This window comes from Orbicella franksi, chromosome 9 (genome assembly GCF_964199315.1).
Source record: "Orbicella franksi chromosome 9, jaOrbFran1.1, whole genome shotgun sequence".
NCBI classification, from domain to species: Eukaryota; Metazoa; Cnidaria; class Anthozoa; order Scleractinia; family Merulinidae; genus Orbicella; species Orbicella franksi.
In genome coordinates, this window is record NC_138153.1 from 7,359,261 (window position 1) to 7,387,218 (window position 27,958).

The window sequence follows — 27,958 nt, forward strand, 5'->3', positions numbered from 1 at the left end:
CCAAGAACTTACTGCAGCATTTACCGACCATCGTGAACGATTTGGAGGCCTCACTGTCGCGGGTACGTTACCGCACGGCCTAATCAAGAGATCTTGTGACTAGAAGATGTCTTTTCTTACTATGCTGCGGCTTCAGAGATCTTTTGCTCATCTTCGGCTATCCTTGAATGTCTTCGAGTTATCTACGGAATCTTCGGAAACCCTCGGGTAATTTTCGGAAATCCTCGTGGGACTAATGATACCTGTCCTTCACGAACGAAAACCTACGACACATTCTCTCTGACTATCTCACTAAGATAAGACTGGATTGAATGTTACGAAATCTCGCTCGTAATGAAAATTACTCCCGCGGGAAATTGGTATCGATAAAAGAAGCCGAAGTAGAACGATAAAGTCCTTTATCCAAGTTTAGCGGAAGCAGTGATTCCCTATTACATTTTTCAACTCTCTTATCGGATTATGCTTCAAAGTCAAATACGGCTTCCAAATTACTCGACTGCGCGGCCAAATTGGGAAGTCTAGAAAGGGCCTATACTTACTACGGTGAGTAATCCTAGAAAGTTTTCACGTCTTCTATGAAATATTCGGAAGTCCTCGGGTAATTTTCGGAAATCCTCGGAGTAATGATATCTGCCCTTCTGGAACAAAATATAATGACACATTCTCTCTGACTAAATCAATAGGATATGACTGAACTACGAAATCTCGCTAGTGAAAATTACTCCCGCGGGGAATTGGCATAAAAGAAGCCGAAGGAAAACGAACCACTCCTTTATCCATGTTTAGCGGAAGCAATGATTTCGTAATGCATTTGTCTATTCTCTTATCGGCTTCATGCTTTTAGTCAACATCTTAGTGTAGGCTCATTTCGTCTAAAAAGTCACGTTTCTCATCTTACAGATAAGTGCTGTCCTCTTCAGTCAATTAGTTTGACTTTCTTTCCTTCATTCCTTTTGTGAGGGTTTGACGGCGTTGATGTCTTGTAGAACTTTCAGTTTCCTTTTGACTTTTTGCTAAGTTATATATACATTTGAAAGTGTAACAAATGTTGATCGGAATCTAACAAATAAATAAGAACACGGATTACTTGATACGAGAATTCCGGCTTGATTTTAGTTGCAATGAAACGTTACCACATATCTCTCCAAAATGTGTGTTCAATATCACACTCTAACACACTTTTCGGAGTCTTGAGTTTTATCCCGATTTTTTTGAGTGAAAATTAAAGTAGAACTGAATTTAGGAGTGAGCGGGTGACGGAAAAAAATATAATGTAATTTCGTTTGTGATTGATACGTAAATCTCTAACGGCTGGGGCACCGACATGTTCCGTTGTTACGCCAGTATGTCAAATTAAAAAGCTTACATCCATTCTGAATACGAGAATTCAATGAGCTATGTGAGAGAGTGTTATATATGACATTTACGTGACAAGCATTTAATTTGCCTCAACTCTAAGTCAATAAAAGCTAATATCAATGACAGTTATTGTTCCGTTGTGCCATAGCATTGTAAACAATGGCCAGCGCCCTGGTTTGTGTTTGATTTTTGTACATGCTAAAGTAACTTTAAGAATTTCCGAATCTTAATTATCGAAATGTTCCAAGTTGACATTCAAAGGAACTATTCTGCCAAGTCAAACAGGAAATGTGTCGACCTGTGGACGAAATTGACAGTGAAAGCAATTAAGAAAAAAGCTTCTAATTTCAAACTACTAAAATCACGTTTCTTATACTTAATTATCATTAAGAATAAAGGGAAATACGTGTTGTTTCTCGCTTAAGGTCCCTTAATGATGAAAAAAATAGAAAGTACTCTACGTAATTTATTCAAATCGGGCTGTAGAATCAGGCTTTAAACATCGGTTACCTTCGCTTAAAGCCATTACTTCCCTCACGGTAAAATTGCAGACTATGAAACTAATTTCTTTCTGGTCAAAATGGCAACAGCAGAACAAGAAATACTTTCTCGAGAGCTGCAGGAACGCGAAGATGGTTTGGTTGTGTTGGAAAGTGGTTTGATGATCATCATCAACTTTCTGGCCTTCACTGGTAACGTGATGGTTTGCTGGGCTGTATACCGTAACCAAAGACTTCGTACTTTACCAAACATCTATGTAGTGACCTTAGCCATATCAGATGCTCTCATGGCGGTCCTGTGCATGCCTATGTCTGTAGTTCTTCTCGTTACAGGCCACTGGCCATTCGGCGAGGCTGTCTGCCATTTCCAGGGATTTTTTTGTTTCTTCTTTGCGCTCTACTCCTTGCTACTCATGACTGCAACCGCAGTGAACCGATATTTTCGCGTGGTGAAACCAAATCTTTACCGTAAGCATTTCAAAGTCAAATCTACTCTTCTTTCCGTCGTTGTTATCACACTTTTCGCTGCTCTCGGTGCGGGGCTTTCATCCATGGCTCAATGGGCGACATTTATTGTACATTACGGCAAAGTTATCTGTTTTATGAACTTCAAATCCCCGGAACTTGACATGGGTTACATCGCATATTTAGATGTGTTTTACATCGCTATTCCTATCGGAATCATTTCCTTCGCGTATTACAACATTTTCAAAACTATCAGAAAACACAATCAAGAGATGAACAACGCGAGAAGAGGCTCAATTCTTCCCTTGAACGTGGAAGAAGTGAAAATAACAAAGGTACTATTTGCATCTGTACTGGGCTTTATTCTTTGTTGGGGACCTATCGCCATTATTGACCAAGTTGATTCGTACACGGGGCAAAAAGTCGTTATTCCACGGCAGGTCTTCTTGCTGTACATATATCTCGGCTTTGGAAGTTGTTCCATTAACCCCTTCATATATGGCGTTATGAATAAAGCCTTCAGATCAGAGTTCGTGAAAGTGTTAACTTTGTGGAGAAAAAAGAACGAAGTTGTTCCTTTCGATCGGTCTTTTACACTTCAAACTAACCATTCAGCGGTAAACAACTGAGACAAGACGACACATGCGCACAAGTTGGGTGTAGACTTTCAGGCAAGAGACCTGACTTTAGGGGAAAACATTTCTTATCTTTTATGGTCGGGAAAAGTCAGGGAATTTAGCATCCTGGAAGCTAAATAAATGTTTTTTTTTTTCAAGACTTCGGGAAAACTCCAGTAATCTGAATTTTATCTTAACATTGCCAAAATTAATTGTTATGAAAGTTCTTGAAAGTTGTTCCGTCTCCGTAGGCTGTCAATTTTGCTAGGAGCTGGTCATATTTAGAGTTCATAGTGGTAATTAAAGAGACACCTTAAATCGATTTGCCTAGAGGCGCTAAAGCCTTCTCTTATAAATTCTTTTATTATACATTGAACTCACGATCTCTTTTCTGATAAGCCGAAAGCGTACAGTGAATTTTCGAAATCAGCGCCTGTGACGTCATCTAGCTACAGATTATACAATAATCATGTCAAGGACACTCAAGGTCACGGGTAATCATGTTATGTATGACCGCGGTGCATGATTTCTGAGGGTAATCACGTCAAGTTCGCGCGCTTTGTGTTGCTTGCCGTCTGTGAAGAAGCAAAAACATGACTTCCATTTTGTTTAACGTTCAATGTATATCATAACACGATTATTAGATTCGGTTTTTTGTGATATCCAGAATAATCAAGGTCTCGGTAAGGGGTATCAGCCCTCTTATTATGGTTAGTGAAAATAAATTGTTACCTGGCCGGTTGTATTTTTTAATTTGTTTATTTACCAAAATGGAAAAAAAGTCAATGAAAATATTGTTTTTAATTCTTTACAGGTAGTACCTTGATCTTATATTTTCTGCTCAAGATTACCAACGTAGAAATAAAATTCTGTTGTTTGTATCTTCTCACATACATAGAGACTTGAAAAATACACGGAATTTATTGCTTCCTTTCTTTGTATGCTCGGAAAATATGCAATCAAATACCCATTATATACTAAGTCGAATTGTTCTCGGATTTTAATTGGCTCTAAGTCTTACTGATCAGTTGAAGGACAGGCGCATAGATGCCGTCATAAACTTTTTTTGTGTCTTTATTATGTAAAAAAAAAATAGATTCCATGTTGCCATGTGTCTGATCAGTAATAGGGAACTGGAGCAAACCACGACGACGACGGCAACGAGAACGCTACCAAACAAAAGGTTTAATGAGCGAAACAATAGCTGTGCACGTGCGTTTTAAATCTTTGTACATTTCTTTGCCGTCCTCTGCAAAACAAGAACGTGAAATGACCAAGTCCTGCGTAGTCCGAGGAACGCGAACGACGACGACTTACGCCACATTGGCGTACTGAACAGATCTAGACAATTGCGAATTTCGCTGGTAAGATATAAATTCATTTTTGACTTGGCGTCGTCTTCGGCGTCGCCGTCGTCGTCGTCGATGCTTATGTTCCCTTACAGATCACAGAAGACGTCAAAATGTGGTGAGAACATCAGTGACGCACTCGGCAATCGCCTCGTGTGCCACTTTTTTGTTCTTACCACATTTTGACTTCGTCTGTGATCTATTACTGAACAGACGTACGGCGACTTGGAACCTATTTGTTAAATTATGTCAAGTAAGGTCAGTGGATCTGTACGTTGTACAGACAAACACAGACACAGTCGCAAAAATAGGACTAACTTGTACATTAGTTATTCAGCCTTTTCTATATTATAATAAATGAACTTGTCAAAAACAAATTTTATCTGCTAACGTTTTTTGCCGAAGAGGGCTTGCCGCTTCCTCCTACATACGAAACGCTATAATCCACCAAACCCGCGTCAGATAAATCAACTGATATATTTCTCCGGATCTCGACCAAACATATTTCAATGTAATCATTTCTCTCATTTTTCTACCGGATGGAGATTTCATTTTAGGTATGCTTTGCAAATTGGAATGCGAATGTTTTCCTTTAATTATGACCGAATAAAACAAAATAAATGTCAGTGAAATAAAGAAAGTAATTACTGAACGTAGTTTCTTGTCAGCGACAGCATTTCGTCAATAAAAGCGAGTCAATGTTTTGAGAACTCATTTCCCAACAAGGATGTTTGGCTTAGGTCGGGATAACGTTACAAGTCAATTTTGCATAATTATAACGGCAGACTTAGTTTCTGTTTTATCCTTAAGAAGTTTTAGTGCGGAACGTCTTTTCAAGGTCAAAAATTACAAATAGAACCGTTAGCCCGCCAGCAAAAAAAGCCATAGGCAAGCACTTTGTGCATCTCGAAAAGTTTACCTAAAATTTTTCAAGTTCGTCGTTTGTAATCCGTGTCAATCTTCTCCATCATTAACCATCCTTGTTTCTTTGTGGTTTATTTTTTTCTCTTTAGTGTGCTTCTATCTAAAGGAACTATGATTTTCAGGTTTGCTTCAGATCAATTTATAGGCAATTGTATACGTGACCAAAATGACTCAAAATACCGTGACTTAGCTTCTTTAATTTACTTCTTGATAGCTCTCCTCGCTTCACCTCCTGTAACAGAACAAAGTACGTTTAGCAGACTCGATCTAGGGTAAGTGGCGACCGATTTCCGAAACAACGAGCGACGAAGGTTTGAGCTTTTAGAGGGGTCCGGGGCCATAAAATGTAAATGTAAATGTAAATCTTATTTACAGTGGTCATGCACTTAGCTATACAAGCACTAAGCTTAGCTAGTTTACAGGCATGCCACTGAAGCAAAGGAAACAAATATTTGAAATAAACGTAACATAGTTAAAAATCCCAACTGGTAGGAGGCAAACCAGTGGGCTATTTCCAAAGCGTGACCGAGGATTTGAACTCGGAACTACCGAATGGAGGCCTTGAACCCTGGACCTCCGAATTACAACTACAGCGCCCTAAACCACTCGGCCACGCTGCCTCCTTCACAGGAGGCAGCCTGGCCGAGTGGAATTGTTTTGGATTTTAACTCCCTGAAGCCATCTTTCCTAGGTTTCTGAGTCATTCTGAAACCGGTATGGACGGGGTTTTTTTACGACACTAATCACTCTGTTGAGAAATTTTCCTTTAACTTGCTACACAACGCACATAATCTTTGACCAACCCAGTACAAATGATAACCCGGCAGAACTGATCAAGACGCAAATAGCGGCTGGCAACTTCGTCGCGCAAATTTAAATTAAATTTTGGACATTGCTTTACTGGTAGCTAGCTGAACTCTGCCGGTTAGTCCTATTTTTGCGACTGTGTCTGTGTTTGTCTGTGTGCCCGACCTGAAGACGTAAAATATCTTTTCTCTGGCTGCCTGGAACTTCGAACTGTAAGCATACGGGTTATTTTAGGAGGTCACTACCCCTAATATTTGACTATTAAATTTTAAAAACGTCTGCCTCTGGGGTAGAATAATGATTGTTGTTGTTGTTGTTGTTGTTGAATTGAATTTGCAAACTGCTACTGGAACATTGCACTGCATGCAACATGATTCCAAAACTGCTCGTAAGAAAAAACATTTGGTTTGACTTAAGGTGTTTTCGCGCTGTGACAACCATGTCTCATTCCTTTATCGGTGACTCAAGTGATGGAATAGTTACTTTGAATTGTAAAGAAGTCAAATTCATTGTATAGTACTGTCAAAAAAAACTTGACGAGTCTTTCAGAATACGAGAGAAATGTCGAACACACCTGCGTGCACAAATAACTACAGCTTTATACCTTGGCGTGGTATGTAGATTTATACCCGTTAAAAAGTAATCAAACAGTTTTCGAAGTTGCATACGTTTGAAAATTATCCTGTAGTCTTAGATATACGGTTTGGTTCTTGACTTTGAAAAAAACATCGAGTTATTTATTATGCGGAAAAGTGTTTTAGAACAGCTGAATGCCGGGTTATTAAGATGTTATTGTTGTCTTTATTTTACTCCCACTAAATGTTACCAGTGTCTCTTATCATCATTATTAACCATAGCTAAAAATATAACCTTGATTATCCCGGTTTGAACAGATTGATTGTTAAGGGGAAGTGGAATAACGATGCCCGCCAGAACTAAACGAACCCTGCAAATATCTTTCCTCGTTGACGAAATAAGAGTTTACAGAGATAGGAGGCAAATAATTCACTGGAATAATGGTCACTTATTCTTACTTTGTGAAATGTGCGCAGGTATCTATCATTATAACGTAATGGTTTAAGTCGTTCGCTCTGTAATAGTTATATACTATCAGCCGGTTTTTTTCCTTTCATTTTTTGCTTATTCTTTGCTAATACAGATAGCTCAAGCAGCTTTCGATTACATAAAACTAAGAGAGGAAATCTTTAAACAAACAAAAGGAATAGCTGTAACGTAAACATGCCAATAAACAAGTACACAGTGAAGCAATATATCTTTGTTTTTACGTTTCTACGGTCAGTATACTTTTTATAAATTATTTAATGTATATGTCGTCTTTGGAAATGCATTTGAAAGCAGCAGTTAAAATAATTATTTTCGTCAATAGCATCGTTCAAAAACGTAATTTCTTAATATCAAACTCCCTCGGTACGTTTTATCGTGTCACTTTGAAACCGCTGTTTGGCGCTCGCTTAAAGTGTCATTTGGAACAACCTCCCTGTTTTTCCTCCAGAAAGCTAGCACTCGCAGGAACTCCGATCTGAAGGCTTTATTCATGACGCCATATATGAAAGGGTTGAGGGAGCAACTTCCAAAGCCGAGATATATGTATAACAAGAAGACCTGCCGTGGAATAACGGCTTTTTGCCCCGTGTACGAATCAACTTGGTCTATAACAGCGATAGGTCCCCAGCAAAGAATGAAGCCCAGTACAGATGCAAATAGTACCTTTGTTATTTTCACTTCTTCCACGTTCAAGCGAAGAATCGATCCTCTTCTCGCGTTGTTCATCTCTTGATTGTGTTTTTTGATAGTTTTAAAAATGTTGTAATACGCGAAGGAAATAATTCCGATAGGAATAGCGATGTAAAACACATCTAAATATGCCATGTAACCCATGTCAAGTTCCGGGGATTTGAAGTTCATAAAACAGATAACTTTGCCGTAATGTACAATAAATGTCGCCCATTGAGCCATGGATGAAAGCCCCGCACCGAGAGCAGCGAAAAGTGTAATAACAATGACGGAAAGAAAAGTGGATCTGACTTTGAAATGCTTACGGTAAAGATTTGGTTTCACCACGTGAAAATATCGGTTCACTGCGGTTGCAGTCATGAGTAGCAAAGAGTAGAGCGCAAAGAAGAAACAAAAAAATCCCTGGAAATGGCAGGCAGCCTCGCCGAATGGCCAGTGGCCTGTAACGAGAAGAACTACAGACATAGGCATGCACAGGACCGCCATGAGAGCATCTGATATAGCTAAGGTCACTACATAGATGTTTGGTAAAGTGCGAAGTCTTTGGTTACGGTATACAGCCCAGCAAACCATCACGTTACCAGTGAAGGCCAGAAAGTTGATGATCATCATTAAACCACTTTCCAACACAAGTAAACCATCTTTGCGTTCCTGCAGCTCTCGAGAAAGTATTTCTTGTTCTGCTGTGGCCATTTTAAACGGAGCTGCAATCTTTCTAACTCATCGATCGACGCGTGAACGAAGTAATGACTTGAAACTGCTGTTTCCTCAGTGATGTTTACCGAGTTTTCTAATTTAGCATTTGTTCACCTGGACTGGTTAATCACTTAAAGGAATTTACCACGAGCTTATATCAAAGGTGCGAGACCTGTGCTCAATGCGTAATGAAGACGCTGTTCAATGTCAAGGAAACCAAATGTTTTCTTATTGATTCAGAGCAAAATTTTGCATCTTTGATTTGAATGCGAACAGGTGCATGTTGATTGAGAATGCTTATCGCTTGTTTATTGTCAAGCTTTTTAATTTCGTTTCGTGCTAGGGGTGTTAATTTTATGTCAAAATCAGCAGTTAATTTGCGGTCGAGAGATTCATTTTAGCAGCCGTACGCGTCCGCGGTTTCTGGTGCCTTTTTTGTAAAATGACATTTTTTGGTCGCAACCACTTTAAATTTAAAATTGACTTCTCAGGAGATTCCTGCAGCTTTATAATTAAAAGTTTATTTGCCGTGTAAAGGAAATGCTTTGAAGGGAACAAGTGATTGCATAGAAGCACGTCGCTTTGTTTGTGAAATGGTGCTAGTGAGGAACCACAAGGTTGGCCTGAAAAACGAAAAGTTCTCTTTAGAAATTTCACAACAGCAAAAAAAATCCTTTAAAATATCGCGGGGAAACGTGGAACTTTTATATAGAGGAGTCGAAACGAAGATGTCATATCTTAAACTTTCACCGCAGCACAGTGCAAAGTGTTTAAGTGTTAGTGCGGATATTAAAACGAGGAGTAAATTATTCTTAAATCTATTTTTAGCAGTTAAATTTTCCTTCAAAAAGACTTTACTTCAGCGATGTAAAAAAATATTTTTTTCTCAGGATGTTCAGCCAAGCAGGTTTAAATTACGTGATTTTTTTGCTCGGACCAATCCTTTTCTTATTTGATATCAGAATGATTATTGAAAGTTTGCGTTTTTTGGCAAATGCAAGAGGTTTCGTACCAAGAATGTATTCATCTGATTTTCGACACGGTGAGTTCCCTGTATCTTGCCGTAAACGAAGTAAAAAGTAAAGGATAACCTTACTCTAAAGAAAATCTTATTTGTTAATGACACAATGTAGCGAAGAAGGTGTAACGAAACCCAGAGCATTCAGGCCATTAATAGTATGTTTACATTCCGTGGAATTAGTAAATAATACAAGAAAAAAATGAAAGCTATTTACATTTTCACGGCAAACGCGTAACTACTCACTTTTCCGTACAAACGGCAAACGCCATGTGACAAAGTTGGAGTCTTTCGTTGGCGAGAAAAACAATCGTGGTGCTCAATCCAGCTATTATTTCCAATTGCTTGGTAATTTTCTTATCGAATCGTTCCCGGCGATTTTCTTGTGAGCTCCGGAAGCAAAATACATTGTTGATTTTTCAACTGAAGCAGCAATTATCTTAGTGTCACCGCCCTAATGAAGCATAATATTTCGATTTTGTTTATATATTGGAGAGGATCATCGATATTTTCTATTTATTGCGCTTTGGATAGAAGTCAGTTTATCTTTAATTACGATATTGTTATGCTAGATCTAAGCACTATGAGCCTGTTCTCACGTGTTCAATCGATTTCGAGCTGGCTTTTTCGCTAAAGCTGCGTGCGAATCAGTTATATCTGTTCCTGTACGCTACCGGGGTAACCGGACGCAAAACGTGTGTTTCCATAGCAGTAAACAGCCAGATGTACTCTCCTAGTCCATCCCGGGTTCATTGGGTGTTCTCCATTGTGAAATTCTCCATGGTACTCCGATAATTTGGAAACGTCTGTTTTTTTACACTGAGTGGAAAAAGCCACTCTCCTTGTTCGAGAGCATGGCACTAACTTTCAAGTTTCTGGGGAACGTTCAACTCTTCAAACTTGAACTACACTCTTCTTTTGATGCCCAGGTTGAATATTCTCATTTTTTCTGCAGACTTTAGGCTGAAATATTCTTCAGTGTGTACAATCTTAACCCTGCATGTATTTCAGTTAAATAAAATCGCTCCAGGAATTTTCCCATCAAATAGAACTGTATAGTACTTGTATCGTGTTACATTGTGCACGTGCTTTATCGCCTTGCCTTATACGTAGATAAGTTTTAATCGTTTTGTTCTGAGCTTGCTTTGTTAGTAAAAAGAAGAAATTTACCATACTTTTCATTTGTAAAATAAAGTTCATTTAAAAACATGTTATTTTACTGCTTTTAATTTTCCATCGAAACTTCATCAAATTCAAAACCTCGGGTATATTCTTAACATATTCTTAAAATTTCGCTAATTGCAGCCCAAAAATTTCTTCTGAAACAAAAGTGTTAAATCATAGGCTAGGCTTCTGCGCAATTTTGTTTTGTGCGTCTGGTTTCTGCTTTTTTATTCCTTGTTGGGTCGTCTTAACCTGAATTATCCTTTTTGGTTTAGACTTGTCTCCGAGAAAATGCATTACATGGTACCTACCCAGTTATTACAGAAGTTATTACGGGAGTTATTACTATTAAATAAAACTAATCTCAGCAACCCGCAAAACACGATTATTGTGGTTTTAAAAGTAAATCACAGGCAAGGTTAGGCGGAGTTAGGGTTTACACCTCAGCCACCCTCTTGATTTCGCAATTAACAGCAATATGAGCACTTGGAAGGATGACAAGCAGGTGAAAGAGAAGAAACTTTACACATCCAAGAATATTTTATAGCTTCACACCTAATAATTTACCTATTGTTTGGACAGTTGTAGTTATAATCATGTTCTTGCTTTCTGAGTGGGAGGGCCGGATGAGAAATACTGTTAAAATATACCCTGGGCTTGTGTGCGGTATAACAAAAAAAAAAAAGTTCTTAATGAGCCAATAAAAGCAACATCTAGCAGTATTAGAGACGTTTTTTTTTTTTTTCGTTCAGTAGAACAAGAAACATAAGGGACAAGTAAGGAGACTAATACGCGAAGCACGGGGGTCATTGTATAAATCTTCCTCGTAATGAAAAATCTAATAATAATAATAATAATAAAAATATACCAGAGGAACACAATTAAAACCCGTTGACTTTGGATAAGTTTGGAGCCTGTCTAAGAAATGCTCTCTGCGTTTCGGCGTTCAATAACTGTTGAACACTTAAAACACGAAACAGTAGATACGAGAGTACGAATTGCGATTGCAGTAACAAAACAAGGAAAGTGAAGAATGATCATCGCAGTAAATTTTCCAATTTAAGCAATTGGAAAGAAGAAGCCTGAAAAAAATCAGGGCTTCAACGGGATTCGAACCCGTGACCTCCGCGATACCGGTGCGATGCTCTACCAACTGAGCTATGAAGCCACACATTGGGAGCGAGATCAATTGATTGAGTTCATATCTTCCCGTGAGGAGTGAAATGATGTGAAGTATATATGAAATAATTCATATTTGAACTGCGGTTGTAGATGAAAGTGAAGAATTGCTTAAATTGGAAAATTTACTGCGATGATCATTCTTCACTTTCATCTACAACCGCAGTTCAAATATGAATTATTTCATACATACTTCACATCAAAACAAGGAAAAGTGAAGTAGGGTTTATATACTGAGGGGCTTATAACCAGAACAGACTTTTTACATATAAATGGGCCTACCATACGTTGGGTATTATAATCGGAATTTTACGGTATTTCGCGGAAGGCCAGGACGTACCAAAACGTCCGAGAGTCAAATGCTTTGTAAAGGAATAGTTTTAAGTTTCGGCGCATGTGCACTCGTGAGTCCACGCTATTTCGTCGTTTCTGAACCAGTCAGTCAGTGGAAACTCGTGTGTCTGCCTAGAGTATGAATACTTCGGGCCGAGGAACAAATTCGATGGTCAATACCAATTCGACATTTTCTTTGTGAATCCGTCAACTGCTATATTCCATCATTTCTAAAACACATTTCGAAAGAGAAAATGCAACTTTATGCATAAACACGGAACACACAAACGAAATTGTGCATATCACCTCTATCGCCACGACTGACCGCGAAAGTTCCAAAGGCAGATTTCCATTTGCTTCAGCTGCTCGTTTCCGATTGTTTCATAAACAACTAGGGTTGGGCTCTCATTATGGCTTGCACCTACGTGAAGCGGTGAAACCATCGCTTGATATGAAATTAATTTTGTAAAAAACTTGTGAGCATACTGATTGCGCGCTCTAAATGTGCGTGCGGGCCGGACTCGGCTCGTGTCGGCCTGTCTGACTCAAGCAACACACATGGTTCTCTGTTGTGACTGGCTCATATTAAAGGAGGGCAGCTTTCATGTTATTATGAACAAGGGTGCAGAGTAGTGAAACGCGACCTCAGGTCTATAATGCACGAACGCATATTTTGACCTAAATTCCAAATTTAAAACAAATGGAGGAATTCAACGGCTTCCATTCCGAAACTCATCCAAGGCATTCCGAATTTTCCGAAGATCACCCGAGGAGTTTCGACGATTTTCGTTCGTGACAAGAAGAATTTTGAATATATGCAGTATTTTGTTACTCGACGCGGTCCATGGCAATGCTTCACGCTTTTGGCTCACAGGCTACACTTCAAACTAAGTATGTTTGCGTGACTCACTGAGTATCACCAATGCGCTGCGTGCTCTGAAGAGAGTCACGCGAGTCACACAATCTATTATAGGGAGGGATTTTCAGTTAGAATTTTGTGTTAAGTACCGTAGGTTAGAGAATTGATGTCAAACATAAATTACTAATTTCGACTTCTTTCGCTCCGCAGAAGAATTCCAGAGAGCTGTTTATATATCCACTGGGCAAATACTCGATTCGTACGTGGTACACACAGTGTTTGAGCTGTTCGACAAAGACGGTGAGATACACAGCACTTAACTCGCTACATGTTACAGGCTTAAGAACATTCGTACCAATCCCTGGGATAGCAGGAGAGGAGTCAAGTACACGGTTTATGGGTTTCTGTAGGATGAAGTAACTTAATCCATCACACCCATTCCTCTTCCCAGTACACGTACACATGGAAAGAGGCAATGTGAGAGAAGCGTGTCTCCCCCAACAACACAACACAATAACCCTGGCCAGGGCTTGAACTCAGACTGCTCGATCTCGCAAACTAACCACTGTGCCTCCCGGTGCCAATGAAGAGGAACCCGTTATTCATTACCTGTTTCACGAGTGACCCTGAGTGTAAGCCCTGCTACATGTATATAACGATAAAGTTAAGTGGTCCATACGGCCAAAGCTTATCCAGGTTGCTGTAGTATTAAACGACTAGGAGTATTTTTACTCACCCTGGATGGGATGCTAGTCCATCGCGGGGTTACCCCAGCCCCCTCCCACCTCCCAGTATTAAATTCGCCAGTACCTATTTATATACATGGGTGTAGAGGCACAGTATAGCCTAAATGTCATCGAACCCAGACCGTTCGATCCGCGCCTCCATGATACATGTATATTTAACCAATATATTCCATGTTGCCGTGCGTCTGTTCAGTAATAGATCACAGATGACGTCAAAATGTGGTAAGAACAAAAAAGTGACGCATGCGGCGATAGCAGAGTGTGTCACTGATGTTCGACTACATGGAATCTATCTGTTGTATAATAAAGAAACCCCAAAAAATGTTTATGGCGTCATGTTTACATCTGCCCTCCAATAAATCATAAGTAAGGGCCAATCAAAATGTGAGAATAATTTGACTAATAATGTAAATAGTCATAGAAGATGTTCATGGTAAATAGCCATTTCGGCATCTAGTGGCTCAAGGACGTTCGCGGTAATTGTTTTTGCGCAGCCTTACTGCGCACGCAAATTCACTCGCCACGTCATGCGTGAGAGCGCGCGCTAAGTAATAAAATGAGCAATGATAGGGTAGATGGTCATTGCTATAGCTTTTCCTGGATTTAACGACCTTGGACGTTCGGTGACCCTTATTTTTCTTTTCATAGATCATTCATTTTCTCTACCGATCTTCTACGTTTAGCGAAAAAAGGATGAAAATCTCTCCACTAGAAGTTTGAATTTTTTGCAAAATGCATCATCGAATTCCGTTTTTTTAGCGCTTCGTTTATCTGTGCGACGGTTTCAAATGCCTCTTGAAGGGTTAAGTTTTGTGAAAACGTTGGTAAAATTTGGAATTATTTACGCAACAGACCACTTCTAAAAATATGAGTGAGATCGTTTGCCTCCGTTGACTCACCTTCGATACTTTTAACTATAAACCACTGTAGACCATGCTGAATATACGTGCGCCAATTTTTCAAAATCAGGGTAGTTTTCCACACGCTTTATCTCTGAAACGAAGTCGGTGACCCCCAATTTTTTTTGCATTTCTGACACAAGTAACTCATTATCTGACTGCCGTAAAAATTGAAAAAAATCTATCGCCTGGAAATTTTTCGCGCGAACGTTCTTAAGTGCCTGGTCTTAACTCCAGTTTGATACTGTTTTAGCTTGACCATACTGAGCTTGAATCATATGACGTCACATATTTCTGACTGCAAAGCAAAATAGCTTTTGTTTGCGATTATGGGAGCAAGCATGTGACGTCATAAGATCCAAAATGGCCGCGCTGGAAATTTAAAACCAAAATGGATATTTTTTTTCTTATTCTTTTTCCATTTCTTCCAATTAATGATATAAATGCTGAACTTGTCAGTATTTAGACAACGTGCTAAACCTTTTAATGGTAATTTGCTTAAGTAATCAAGGGTTCCTTTGCATTCCTGGAGTTAAATAAACGGCTCTACGGTTGAATATTTGATCTCGTTTTTACACTGTCCTCTGTCCTCTAGGTGATGGTAAATTAAGTTATGGCGAGTTTATAGAACTGATGAAGGACCGCATCAACCGTGGATTCAGGGTAAGCTGACAAACAATGTAAAGGGTTTTGATGATAGCAAAATTCATCATTTGCGGCTGAAAGGAACAACGGTGAAACATACTCTTGTTCCCTCCCCCCACCGCTCTCTACCTGTGGAAGGAAAGCAGTTTGGTATGATCTGAATGGACGTGAAATCTGATTTGGTCGGGAGTTAGACTGGCGCAAATAGAAAATGATTTACCAATGCTGAGAATATCTAGGATTTCAGAGAAGTTGATATTTTGACTTGTCTGACGGTCGTTCAGTAGCTTGGCTTATAGAACGGTTTGATCACAGCAAACAAAGCAACGGCCATAGCAAAAGACCTTTACTCTAGCACAATAACAAGCTCACCAGGCCAGTCTTTCAGTTCCTTGTTCACGTGTGAAGTAACGTAAGCCGCATCGACAATGGTGCGTAAACAGGGAAGCTTAACACGGTCGTTCCGTTGCGAAACCACCTACTAGAAAAGAAAAAAGCTGTCCCCCGAGACAATAAAATTTGGTAAGCTTTAGTGCTGATGAAACACTGCAGCGCCCCAAGCATTGAGGAAGTGGCGCAGAGCATTTTCGACGTGCTAAATTAACATGTGAAAGAGGAGGTTGGAGTTAAGTTTTGACACGTAGTTATGTTAACGATCCTAAATTCTCCCACGTCATTGTAAATTATCGATCTGTTTCCTCGTCCATGCGAAGTTCCTCGTACATGTGCCTGTCGTCGAAATAGGTTTCCATATGACCGCTGCGAAAACGTTGAGCGATCCTAACGACTAACGTTCGTTAAGATAGAGCTAAAGTCAATCGCATATATAAATAAATCAAACAAGAAAGACCGTGTTTTACCACATTTCTAAACATTTCTAGGAGAGAGTTGAAACTAAGACATGTAGCGGAGAATCTTTGACGAACTTCGTGATGTTTGGAAACATGGTAAAACACTGTCTCGTTTGTTCGATGCATTTCCTCAATCAAGACTAAGGACGAGGTAGAGTGACCAAAAATAGTCACAATCTATGCTAATTAATATCAGATATCCAGACTTTGCTGTGGTTATGAATTCCTTTGTTTAAACTTGATGAATTGGCAATGAGTTTGAGAGTCGGTGAATAACACTCTGAAGCGGATTAATCGCTATCGAGTGGATGTTACGGTGATCACAGAACCAACCATGCTATCACCTGGATAGGTATTTCTCTTAGGATAGCGCTCTTCCTCCTTTGAACAACCATGCCCAGTGTCTTTGCAAAGTGCAGGTGCTTAGAATTAACGCTGTTTTGCTCAAGGAAGATGTTAAAAAGGAACTAATGACGAGAAAAGCCTTCTCCGGGAGAAGAGTGGTGGTTGCATAGCAATACCTAAACGTGTTCTAAACATCCGCTTGTGAAGTAGACTTCCTCGTTTTGAGATGTCACTTCCTCGTCTGAGAAATGCAGCACGCAATGTGTTTCCGGAAATGTGACAGCAAACATGAGATTCCTTTAATTTACACGGCTAGTTTCAGTACAAGATGACGACCACGAGCTCGGACTCGTACAAGCGCTTATATTGGTGTGAGTTATGTAACGTACCTTGCGAGAGTTTTTTATTGTTTCAAAGAGGTCGAGTTCAAGTGAAAGACTCTAGTGGAGAGAATAAATCTTTTACTGTATCTGTTTCGTGACTTTTTGAAATTGTCAAAAACGTGAAGAGTCTTGGCTCGCTTCCTCGTAATTGGTATTTTAATGTGTTTTCTGTGGAGGTCAAGTGTGAAGTAGTTACTGAGACAGTAATTTTTTTACTGTATGTATTTCGTGACTTTTGAAATTGTCAAGAACGTGAAGAGTCTTGGCTCGCTTCCTCGTAATTGGTATTTTAATGTGTTTTCTTTGGAGGTCAAGTGTGAGGTTCTTGCTAAGAGAATTAATCTTTTACTGTATCTATTTCGTGACTTTTTAAAATTGTCAAGAACGTGAAGAGCCTTGGCTCGCTTCCTCGTAATTGGAATTCTGATGTGTTTTCTGTGGAGGTCAAGCATGAGGTACTTGCTAAGAGAGTAAATCTTTTACTGTATCTATTTCGCATCTTTTTCACATTGTCAAAAGTGTCAGATGCCTTGGCAAGCTTAATTATCATTTTTCGTTAGTTTATTTCAGAATCTAGCTTTGCTTTTGTGCTTTAAAGGCTTGTTCCATCATATTAGTGTGAGATCAATTCTTTGTACGTGAGCACAAATCTGTTTCTTAGCCCATTGCTGTAGGAAATCGTGTGTTCGAGATTTGGTTGGAGTGTTGGCGCTTGTTCAGACAGTAATCTTCGTAACACAGTAACTAATTAACTATTTAACTAATTACTGTCATTGCAGTGATGTCTTAAGTGTGCAGTCATAGCTTATTTCCTTTTAGTTTCAGTAACAATTAGATCCCTGCTGTGTGGGTTGTTCAAGTGCGTGACTAATTAAATGATAAGTGTTACTGTCGAGTCCTAATCATTGTGATCACCTGGAAAACGTGTATACAAACACTAGTGTGAGGGTAGATCACATCTAATGACAAGTGAGATGCACTCCGAGTTTTTAGGGCCATTGTTGCTGTAATGCTCTCGTTTTCAAGCCTGGGTCAGTGGGTTAAGACTCTTAATTCGTTAATCTTTTAATGTATCTATTTCACGTGTTGTTCATTAATCAATTTCACGTCTCATTTGTGGAAAGGATGTGGAGTGTCATAGCCATTTCCTGTCAGGTGTGGCAATTCACGTTGGGTGGTATAATATGAGTTGAAGTGTACAAAGAGAGACTAATGACATCAGAAAGGCTATGACACGTTATCCAAAGTGTTTAATTAACAATCTGCTATGTAAACAGGTTCCTTCCTCCGAGAAAAGTGGCTGGCAAGGTTTCAAGCAGTGTGTGAAGAAAGAGATGTCCTTGTGAAAAGACTTGGGTTGATTATTTCTGTTTATCGAGGTTAGGATGGCTGGCAATGTTACAACTTGTACATGGACACGTACGCAACGATGGAGATAAGTGCACACTGTTGTTGCGAATAATTTTCTGTAGTGCAGAGAAGAAAAAGGCGAATAAACAGAACGTAAAAAGTACAGTTAATGAGTGCTAGCGCATTTTCAAAAAGTCGCTCGGTATCTTCTGCAAGTTTGCACTTGATCTGACACATTTTGGTTTTCAACTGCATCTCATTTACTGTATTCGACGAATTAGATATCTTTCCCGAATTAATCAAGCGAAGCCGCAGAACGACGCACTAAATGTAAAATTGTCCCACAATTAGCTGACAATTACACTAAACTATTATTCACTGTAACTGTATCAATTAACCTTGGGTCTAACTACGATAATTGTTTGGCCTGCAAAGTGAACAATGGCGACATCAGACTCGTTCTTTTGCCAGGCGCTGTTTCAGTTACATTGAGGTAACCTTGTTTGTACAATTAGCAGTATTTAACGACGTTTATCCAGTAATGATGTTAGAATCGGAGTGGTGCTAACTAGAGAGTGCTGACAAGACCCTCGCTATGTTCCTCTCGATGACATCTGTGCTAAATTACTACCGAGGAAAACATTATCGCTCTTGTCCGGAAACGATTAGCAACCATTAGCGGTGAGCACGCGCGTCATTATAAATACGTTAGTTGCCAGGGCATTTGGCAAAACGAATCATGCCTTATTTTATCAGTGAGGAACTAACTGAAGCCTGGCGGAACCGGCAAAATTATTCTCTCATCCCTCGGTGTCTGAGCGCGTGGTGGAGACGCCATTTTTGCGGTTAACCCTAGAAAGGGCTTCAGTGTTTTAAATGGGCGCTCAGTAAAACAAGATAATGTGCGGCGGCAGTCAACAGACATTCGCTTTGACAGCTCTCTAGTTCTTTCTTAGTCTACTGTGGCTTTTGGATTGTTCTAGATGACGTCACGAGGTTAAGTGGCAGCATAAGGAGAGCTTGTGTTGGGTGCAAAACAGCTTTAGTCAGGACAAATTCTGGCCCTTCACCTGGAGGATTTTGTGTTAAAGTTGATTTAAGCGATTCCAAGAAGGAAAACTTCACTCGAGAGTTGGCTGAGGATTGCGTGTATATGAAGATTATTCGCCAGTTTCGCCCTTTTAATCGTCGACTAGTCTAAGCTCGCATGGAAAGCCGCCTAAAGCCTCTTTAATCATTCCATCAATTTGTCTCGAGGCGAGCTTTGCCATTGTTACGTGTGCGCCACGTTCGGTGAAACAGCGATTTACCTGACACAACCAAGCGCGAAAGACATCACCAAGTAGCGTGTGAGAAGCGTGTGCAAGCAGGCCGGCCTGCTGCCCTTATCTCTAGAGTCCTATCACCTCATACTCCAAAACATCACGCAAGGTTTAACACGGAGGTCGACGGTATTTGAAACTTGTCTACAGCGCTGAATCAGATTTCTCGCAGTCACATTCCAGTGCTCTCCATAAGTGCGCGTGTTCCGTTGATTAACGAGTAATAGCATTGACTGCGGACGTTATTGACGAGTCGCTCGCTACTAGCTCCGCCATGTCTGTTTCTGTGGTGCTTCCTTTTTACACGGCATCGCTGGCCTTGCTGTTGGCGTTCGCCATCCTGCGGTTTTTATTCTGTACGCTTGTGTTTCGCAAGCTGGTCGTGAAACTCTTCATCAAGTTTGCCGGATGCCAGATCAGCCAAGAGGTGTACGGCAACAGTCTGTTTGGATGGGAGATGTACAAGGCTGTGACGGAGACATTGATGATAGATCTTCAGAAAAAAGCCAAGCCCGGTAAAGAAGCCCCCAATCCCTCCCTCGTGTCTGCCGATGGTCAATCTCGATTGCATCTCTTAGACTTTGCCAAAGAGAGCAGGCCGCTTGTGGTCAATTTTGGCAGTTGCACGTGTCCTGTGTTCATGAAGAGATTGCGCGAGTTTGGCGAGATCATGGCGGACTTTGGCGACGTAGCTGACTTCCTAGTGATTTACATCTCAGAAGCGCACCCAACGGACGGATGGGCCTTCAAGGTAATCATAACAGTCCATGTGTAATGTCTGAGTTGCTTACTAATACTTTGTTTGATCCTGGCTTATTTCCCAAATGTTGCTTTTGGCTCGGAGTATTGCATAAAGAATTAAGCGGCCTGTAATTCTGGTTTAAACGTAGTTCACTCGTAGAGCCTAAGTTTTTACTGGGAGCTATGGTAGGGATGTTTACGCAAATTTGAGGAACCGTGAAATTATACCGTACAGTATCTCGTACTGAAAGGAGACGTGTTTGAATAGCTAATGACGAAGGAAGGAAGGGCGAGCTTTACACTGATGTGCCATATCTACTTTTATTTGCACAATTCAGACGGCTTTTGACGTGAAACAGCACCGCAGTTTAGAGGAACGGATTGAGGCGGCCCAGTTGTTGATGAATGCGTCCAAGCTGAAGGCGCCCTTGATGGTGGATTCCACGGAGAACGCAGCGAACTTTGCTTATGGCGCTCTGCCAATACGCCTTTACATCATTTTGGATGGGAGAGTGGAGTTCACCGGCGGGATGGGACCGACATTTTACAAAACACAAGAGGTCAGAAGGTGGCTGGCGAGATGGAAAGAAAGTGAAGTCAGCGTTTAATCGCTGCTGTATACTGACTTAAACAAAACAGCGCCATTTGATAGGCAGGCTGAACGAAGAACTACAAAAGTAGCTGCTGTGTTACGTTGTCTACTCGTCATTGTGCGAATACCATTCAGCGCCCGGACTCAGCAGTACAAAATCGACGGGTTTTGGACTTTGCGCAAAAACACTATGGACAACAACGAACGCTAGGCGAACTTGTATACGCCGCGCGCGTGCATCGTATCATATTCAACAGACCTGAAAATACGAATGTTGCCAGTTTGGCGAAGGAAAAAACGATAAATTTGACATGAATTTCTTTCGTGGTCTCTTGGAAATTCCTGACTGGGAAAAAGACACCGTTTAATTTACCATACATACATATCTATATATACACTTATTGCTCTCAGCAAGAGACATTTTGGGGTATAAATTAACTAGTTCAGTTTGTTTCAGTTGGTTGGAAGCATGTATGATCCGTTTTTTCGCCTTAAAAGCCAATGTCACCAATTACGTGGCATTTGCCTGTGGCTAATTAAGGACGAAAATACGATCCAACTATTTTAATCTCGGGCTGCACAGTCATCCCATTTGTGTTGTAAAACAAAACAAGGTGAGACAAATAAATAGAGCTCGAAAAATTGAATCGTGCTGGGTATGTTAATCCCCTGACTAACCCCTGTTCGGTTATCGTTTTTACTTCACCTTAGAAAATACAAACATGAAATCTGAGTACAATTTCCTTGTCACCAAAAACCGCAACAAGTTGGTGAATGTCACGGGATGGCAAACGCGCGTGTCTTTGCCAACTGGCCTGTTTATCGCGCAACCGGAAAGAAAAAACATGACTTTCCTGACAGTTGAACGCGTCGGGAGCATGATAATCCACAGCGTCCTAGCTGAAGGAAAAATACGAAGAACCAGTCAAACGGCAAGGAAATACCGATAGCCTAATGCTGTAAAGTGATTCAAACAAAGCGCTTTGTTAAATTACTAGTTGTTTTCTCGTTGAATGACCTTGGAGGGTCTGCAAACCAACAAAGCGTACACACTTCGGCAAACTCACAATCACGCGATCGATTTTTCGCACGAGGTCACTGCGAAAAACCGAAACACCGGCGATTTATGCTTGCCCGGGAAAGCTCTCGCATTACCTGCGATAATCTTGGCTTGCTGAAACGCAGTTCGGTATTAACTGTTTAAGAAATCATCGCGTGACTATCTAGAGCTGGTAAACAGCCTTTGTTTGCACGCGTGTCCGCGTTCGCCTTTCGGAAGTAACTCCTTGTATTGTGATTTACGACTTATGGCAAGCGTGCTGATGCGTTCACTTCAAACAACTCGTTATGTAACCGCGATAGCTTTCTCGTGTACTCATCAGAATTGTCCAGTGATTGCTGCCATTAGTTTTCTTTAGTTAATGGTGTAATTCACCCCTCTGACGTTGTACTTGATAGCCGTTTTATAAACGAGGCTCTCCAACCTATTTCCTGTCCCCCTTGTAGGTGGAAAGTTTAATACTGTTGTGATTCTGTTTAAAATGCTTCATAATGGGACACATTTCGCCAATCTAAAAGTAAATGGCATACGAAATCTGGTAAAATGAACAACTTCCGGTGATGAAATTTTCGAACACTACGTTCACAAATGAATGAAATTAACTTAGTCACGCTTCAGAGAGATTGTGGCGAAAAGAAAATAGTTTTTTAATTTTTTTTTTGTTAATTATAACCTTCAGTAAGACCCTTGCTCGAAAACTTCCTTGTTCAACTTTCGAAACAACTACAGTGATTTATTTTCTCCTCGCGAGTTTACCTCGCGTGATAATCAGCCGCGATCGCGTGACGTTGAAAGGTTACGTCATAACGTGTTCCATTTTCTCACGAATATCTATTTTTTACTTGGGTCTTTGGATTACGTGTAAAACGCATAATATTTTCGTTGAATTGATCTTGGTGAGCACTACCATTAAACCTTCCGGTATTTTTACAAAGCACAAGACTTAATATTTTCATTTTGTCTAGAATTTGGTAGGATGACTCTTCTAAAGCCCCGGAATTAGGATACTTGAGGTTAGATTTCATCTGTTCCCTGTTAAATACTTGAAATGAGCAGCGGGTTCTTCTTACTCGTAAGAAAGAAGTCAAACTCACGGCCATCTTTTGCTCCAGCTGGCCAAAGCAGCAGTTTTTCGATAAGAGGTATTTAAAGCCATTTAGGACTGTCAGATAAGAGAGAACAATATTTAAACGTTTATTTAGTTAACATTGACACATAGATTTCAAGTTGTTTCCTTGATCCGAGCAATGTCAATGATTTTGTGGTCACGTCCGACATTTCCTTGCCCCAAACATTGTCTATCAGATGATCTTTTTTTTTTGCGAGAAATTCTTTGCAAGCTAAAATTCACTTTCGCTTAATGCGGTTGTAACAGGGAAATAAAAACACAGTTGTGTTGATCGTCGTTTAAACTTGCCTTAAGGAATAAAAACATAAAAAGATGCCTTCTTGTCGTTCATTCAGAAAACAATGGAACAAAAAAATTACCCCAGCGATAACCTTCAGAACGTTTTGCAAACTCCAAATTATTTTTAGATTGTTTTAACAATGAGTTCTTTTGTTGCTGATGAAAAGACTGATTATTTTTCCCCGGCGGATTTGTCGGTAAAAATAGCAACAATGTTTCGCCCCCTATTCTAAACTCTTTGGCGCTTTAAAGACAGTTTTGTAAACAGTGGAATAAGAGGAAACCATGATTAGCTGAACATTTTTATTGTTACTGTTAACACAGGACCAAACAGCGTTAGTTACTCACTCGCTATAAGACTTTCGTCCTTTTTTTGTGGTGAAGACTTCCAGATGTTTCAAAGTGTTGCTGTCATGGATTTTTTTTTTTTTGTCTTATACGCACAGCACCGTTACAATTATGGGTAAAAATAGTCGTTTAGGACGAAAGGCGGCGTTGACAGATTCAACAGCTTGACCTAAGGGAGAGAGAAAAAAAAAACAGATTACTCCAAGGTCGAATATGGAAAAAGAATGCTTTCAACACTTTTCTTTCAGTAGGAGGTCATTTCATGGCTTTGATATGCCCGCTCAGTTCACAACACACTGGTCAATAACCAGCCCAAATGTTGTCACATTAAAACACGCTGATTATTGCATCCATGAAATACTTGGAAAAAATTTATCTAAGGCAGTGTCGTTGGACAAAGACACTTTTCCCTTAGCTCCATTCTCTATTTTAGTTCGCAAAGACACGAATCAACTATCTGAAACAGTCGGACTCTTAAAATAACTCCATAATTTTAATTTATTAAGTGTCGAAATTTAATTTAGTGGGACAAAAAAATTGCAACATGAGTTATTTAATTATGTACACAGCGCTCCCCCAACAGAAAAGTGAAAACAAACAACATTTCGTCGGATAAGCAAACATGGATTTTATTACTGATATAATTTTGATTTACCTTATCAGAGCTTTATTGAAACCAAGTTAGATCAGCCAAACTGTTATGACTGTGAGAAGCCTGAATCTGAAATATGTTATCTGCTTAGCTTATTTACAAATAATTTGAAAATATGTTATCTGCGATATTTTTCTCTTTAATAATTGAGGGCAGAATTTTTTCTACTCTTTGAATTTGCTATTTAGCTTGATCAAACATCGCGTGATTAATTTTGTGGCGTTTTAATTTCGCGTGAAGCCAGTTCCAGAAGTTTCGTCGCGATAAATTTCGTACAGAGCTAGTGTTGAATTACGGAAGACCAAACGAAAATTTGAGTAAGAAATTCACGCATTTCTGCTTCATATGGATGTAAGACAGATTTCGTGCGACAGGCAATTAAACAATTTTACAGTCAAGACGAAGTTCGCGTGACCCGACTCTCCTGCGGCACGAAAGGCCAATGACGTAGGCTACACCACATGTACATTCGCTAACACGGGCTCATATAAAATAACCCATCCTACAGAGCTCTAAGCGAAATAGGAAATTAGATTAACTGCGTGCTTGTTTCAGCGAGCGAAGATTAATTTGTAATCTCGTTTGCACAGTGACCTCAGTCACATATGCGAGGGAAATGTTTTTTCGAACGTACATTTTACAAGGGCTTGGCAAATATTGGTCTACGCTTGTTTGCGTGTGTATGACAAGTGTCCGCCAGTCGGGCACCGTTCAGCTAACAGTTCGTTTGCAATTGCATCACTGCAGTCTTCCAAATCGCGACACTTGCCATCAGGTTTATTTTCATTGACAATAGATCGCCAACCAAAGATGCGTTCTGTTTTTTGAATTTTTGCCCCAAAGGAAACCATCTCCAATCGATTTCCCCTTGTGCCACTTCAAGTTGTTTTGTTTAGCGCCTATTGCCGTCATCATTGTATTGTTTATCACTCATTTTCAATGATTATTAACACGTAATTTGTGTCAAAAGAAACATAAACCTCATTCACCGCGAGTCACGATATCGATTTTATCAAGTTCTCGCGCAAATTAACAAGACGAGAAACACGAGCAGCTTTTCCATTATTCTTCTCAATGGTTAATGAAGAACGATTTCTCATCAAAGAAAGAGCAGAATCGTGCTCCGCTACATGAACCGGTAGTGTGTGATTGACATTGGCGCGTTCAATGTAAATCTGCAAGGTCTGGTCAACAGCAATAGCTCAGCTCCACAACTAAAACATGTTTTCCGGATGATTATTTAACGGAGTGAAATGTATCCGCAGGGGTGAATACGCGATTTATCTGCAGTTTTCGTTCGTTTTGAAACTGTTCAACGACCGTGATTGAGTCGAATTACTGCTAAAAGTGCTAATGTGACTGTTTGATACACACAAACGATCAACAAAGGAATTGTAAACATTTAAACAGTTACCATTGCCTTCCGGCTCTTGGTCCCCGGCGCAATATTGTTAATTAAGAGAGCTGTACGGCTTGTTTGGCGCAGTGGCGTGGCACGCGTCCCGAGGCAATTGCCCAATCTTTCAAAAACCGTGCTCCACGATTCTTCAAACTTCGACGGATTGTGGAGATACGTTGGTCAACCTTTTGGATTTAAAGATCGGGAAAACAAGTCAATAAGATTTGAGGTATTTGAGCCTGACTACAGCTTGACTTAACCCTTGGGGGGGCAGGAAAAATCAACACGGCCTTTCGTTCAAACGCACGCAATCAGTTTTAATCAGCTGGAACTGACACGCCAATCAAAGTTGCTACACACTGTAATAAAAATTCCTTTCAGCATAAAACAGCACGGTAGCGTTTGAGACATATCGCAAAGGAATGCTTCGGTTCGTTTTTGTAATCACGACCATAGCTCCGAGAGGGTAGACACAACGTGTTCAGTTTAAACCAGAGGACGCGTGGAGTAGGCTAACACGTAATTTATTTACATTCGTGTAATTGAATAATGAACAATTCTAAATACATTACTTAAAGACTGACTTCCTACACAAAGGCATTCTTTCATCAATTATCATGCTTAGCCTAGAATTAAAGTTGTCGCGACCGAGTAAGAAGCTATTCCTACAGATCCATGACCACAGCCCTTCTGGCCTGCTTGTAAATAAGCTAAGCAAACAATTATAGGCTTTCGCGGGAACAAAGCACGTCAAAAGATCGCTTTGTTTTTTTCGTTACATCGCATCTAACGGGAAATTAAAATTGTTCTTTGTCAGTCTTCCGATAGTATTTCCTTGGAAAGTTTCAAGGCAATGTTTCCATTTAATTTAATGTCAACTTTTCGTTTATAAAAACTTCCGGTGCTGGTCATCTATCCTAATTGTATTTCCTCTTGTCTGGTTTGTCGAATGCGACGTGACCGAACAAGTCAAACGGACGTTAACGTCGTTCTTCTAGTCAACTGCGTTTTTACATTTTAAGCCCTGTGGCGTCCAGTTCTCATAAATTCAGCTTTGAACTCCTTTAACCACGTTTCAACTTCTTTAGGGTTGTAATACGTTGGTCCAGGTAGTCCGGCGTAAACCACGTTTTGATTCTTAATTATATACTGTCTTATAGGAAGCCCGGCGTAGGCCCTATTAGCTTCGTTCTCCATTGTGTCCACAACAACGGGGCAGTTAAACTTCACCGAGTTCAGCATAAGTTTTGCAGCCTGGCATCTCTCTTCTAAGGTTGTGTGGTTAGGGATTACAACGTTGTTCTGAAAACAAGATCGAGTCTATTAGTAACGCTGTTTCTGTAAGCTTTATGCTCTTTATAGATCACTGAAAACATGTACCTTGTCACTTAAGTTTTTATTACCTTAGTCACCGTGTATTGCAAAGACTCGTCGCCCTACGCTCCTATGGAGCGTAGGGCGACGAGTTTCATGTTTTAAAAAATGGGTGTAAAAACGGTGTCTAAATAAAAAGTACGCTTCACTTCAGTTTTTCTCGGCGCTAAAAACTAAGTAGGGAGTTTTGAACTCACCTTAAAGGCCCATCCGTTAGACGGGTGAGCTTCGTCGATGTAAACAGTAAGGAAATCAGCCACATCACTGAACTCTTGTACAATGCTGAGGAACTCGCCCACCCTGGCCCGAAAAACTGGGCATGTCCAGCTGCAGAAGTTGACAACCAGCGGACGATTTCCTTTGCAAAAGTTGAAAAGACGACGGTGCGACAATCCATCCGTGGAGACCAGGGAGGGATTGGGAGCCGGGTGGTCGATCCGCGCTGATTTTTGCAGTTCGCGCAGAATCGCGTTGCGCAGCGACTTTAGCATTGGCCATGTGAACAGTGAATGCCAGTAGACTTCGGTGGGCAGTGTGATCGATGCAACCATTTGCATCAGTTTAACCACGATCCATCTCGTACAGGGCAAGAGACGGAGAAAACTGAGAAAAAAGAACGCGACCAGCAGCAAAACGGTTACCGCGCAGTACGGTAACACAGTGGCGGTCAATTTTCGCAACATTGTTCCGTACCGTGGCTTTCTGAGCTTGCGACTCAACCTCGTGTGCTCAGCCTCTCCAACAGTTTCCCAGGCTTTGAGAGTCGCGGTGTGCTCGTATTTATACAGCACCCAAGGAATGTTAAAAATTTTGTTTCT

At 40.3% G+C, this 27,958-nt stretch overlaps 5 protein-coding genes and 1 pseudogene across 5 annotated transcripts in view; 3 read left to right on the forward strand and 3 right to left on the reverse strand.

The window, feature by feature from the left end:
- LOC145498694 (calcium uptake protein 3, mitochondrial-like) overlaps positions 1 to 18,407 on the forward strand; it is a 28,395-nt gene extending 9,988 nt beyond the window's left edge. Inside the window, exons 11-13 of the mRNA XM_081478611.1 lie at positions 13,236 to 13,325; positions 15,266 to 15,333; positions 18,172 to 18,407. Of these exons, the coding sequence (XP_081334737.1) occupies positions 13,236 to 13,325; positions 15,266 to 15,333; positions 18,172 to 18,240 (227 nt within the window). The 3' untranslated portion in view covers positions 18,241 to 18,407. The remainder of the gene's footprint in view (positions 1 to 13,235; positions 13,326 to 15,265; positions 15,334 to 18,171) is intronic.
- The window catches only part of LOC145497513 (uncharacterized), a 218,628-nt pseudogene that overhangs the window by 119,050 nt on the left and 71,620 nt on the right, over positions 1 to 27,958 (reverse strand).
- LOC145498698 (melatonin receptor type 1B-B-like) lies at positions 1,925 to 6,659 on the forward strand. Its single transcript, XM_081478621.1, has one exon. The coding sequence runs from the start codon at positions 1,940 to 1,942 to the stop codon at positions 2,951 to 2,953; it is 1,014 nt and encodes a 337-aa protein (XP_081334747.1). The 5' UTR covers positions 1,925 to 1,939; the 3' UTR covers positions 2,954 to 6,659.
- Positions 6,714 to 10,897, reverse strand: LOC145498700 (melanopsin-A-like). Its single transcript, XM_081478623.1, has one exon. The coding sequence runs from the start codon at positions 8,467 to 8,469 to the stop codon at positions 7,465 to 7,467; it is 1,005 nt and encodes a 334-aa protein (XP_081334749.1). The 5' UTR covers positions 8,470 to 10,897; the 3' UTR covers positions 6,714 to 7,464.
- LOC145498705 (thyroxine 5-deiodinase-like) lies at positions 18,487 to 22,099 on the forward strand. Its single transcript, XM_081478626.1, has 2 exons — positions 18,487 to 20,317; positions 20,646 to 22,099. The coding sequence occupies exons 1-2, from the start codon at positions 19,841 to 19,843 to the stop codon at positions 20,913 to 20,915; spliced, it is 747 nt and encodes a 248-aa protein (XP_081334752.1). The 5' UTR covers positions 18,487 to 19,840; the 3' UTR covers positions 20,916 to 22,099.
- LOC145498714 (type I iodothyronine deiodinase-like) lies at positions 22,647 to 27,956 on the reverse strand. The gene is made up of 2 exons (XM_081478635.1): positions 27,338 to 27,956; positions 22,647 to 27,068 (listed from the first exon to the last, which is right to left on the reverse strand). The coding sequence occupies exons 1-2, from the start codon at positions 27,821 to 27,823 to the stop codon at positions 26,784 to 26,786; spliced, it is 771 nt and encodes a 256-aa protein (XP_081334761.1). The 5' UTR covers positions 27,824 to 27,956; the 3' UTR covers positions 22,647 to 26,783.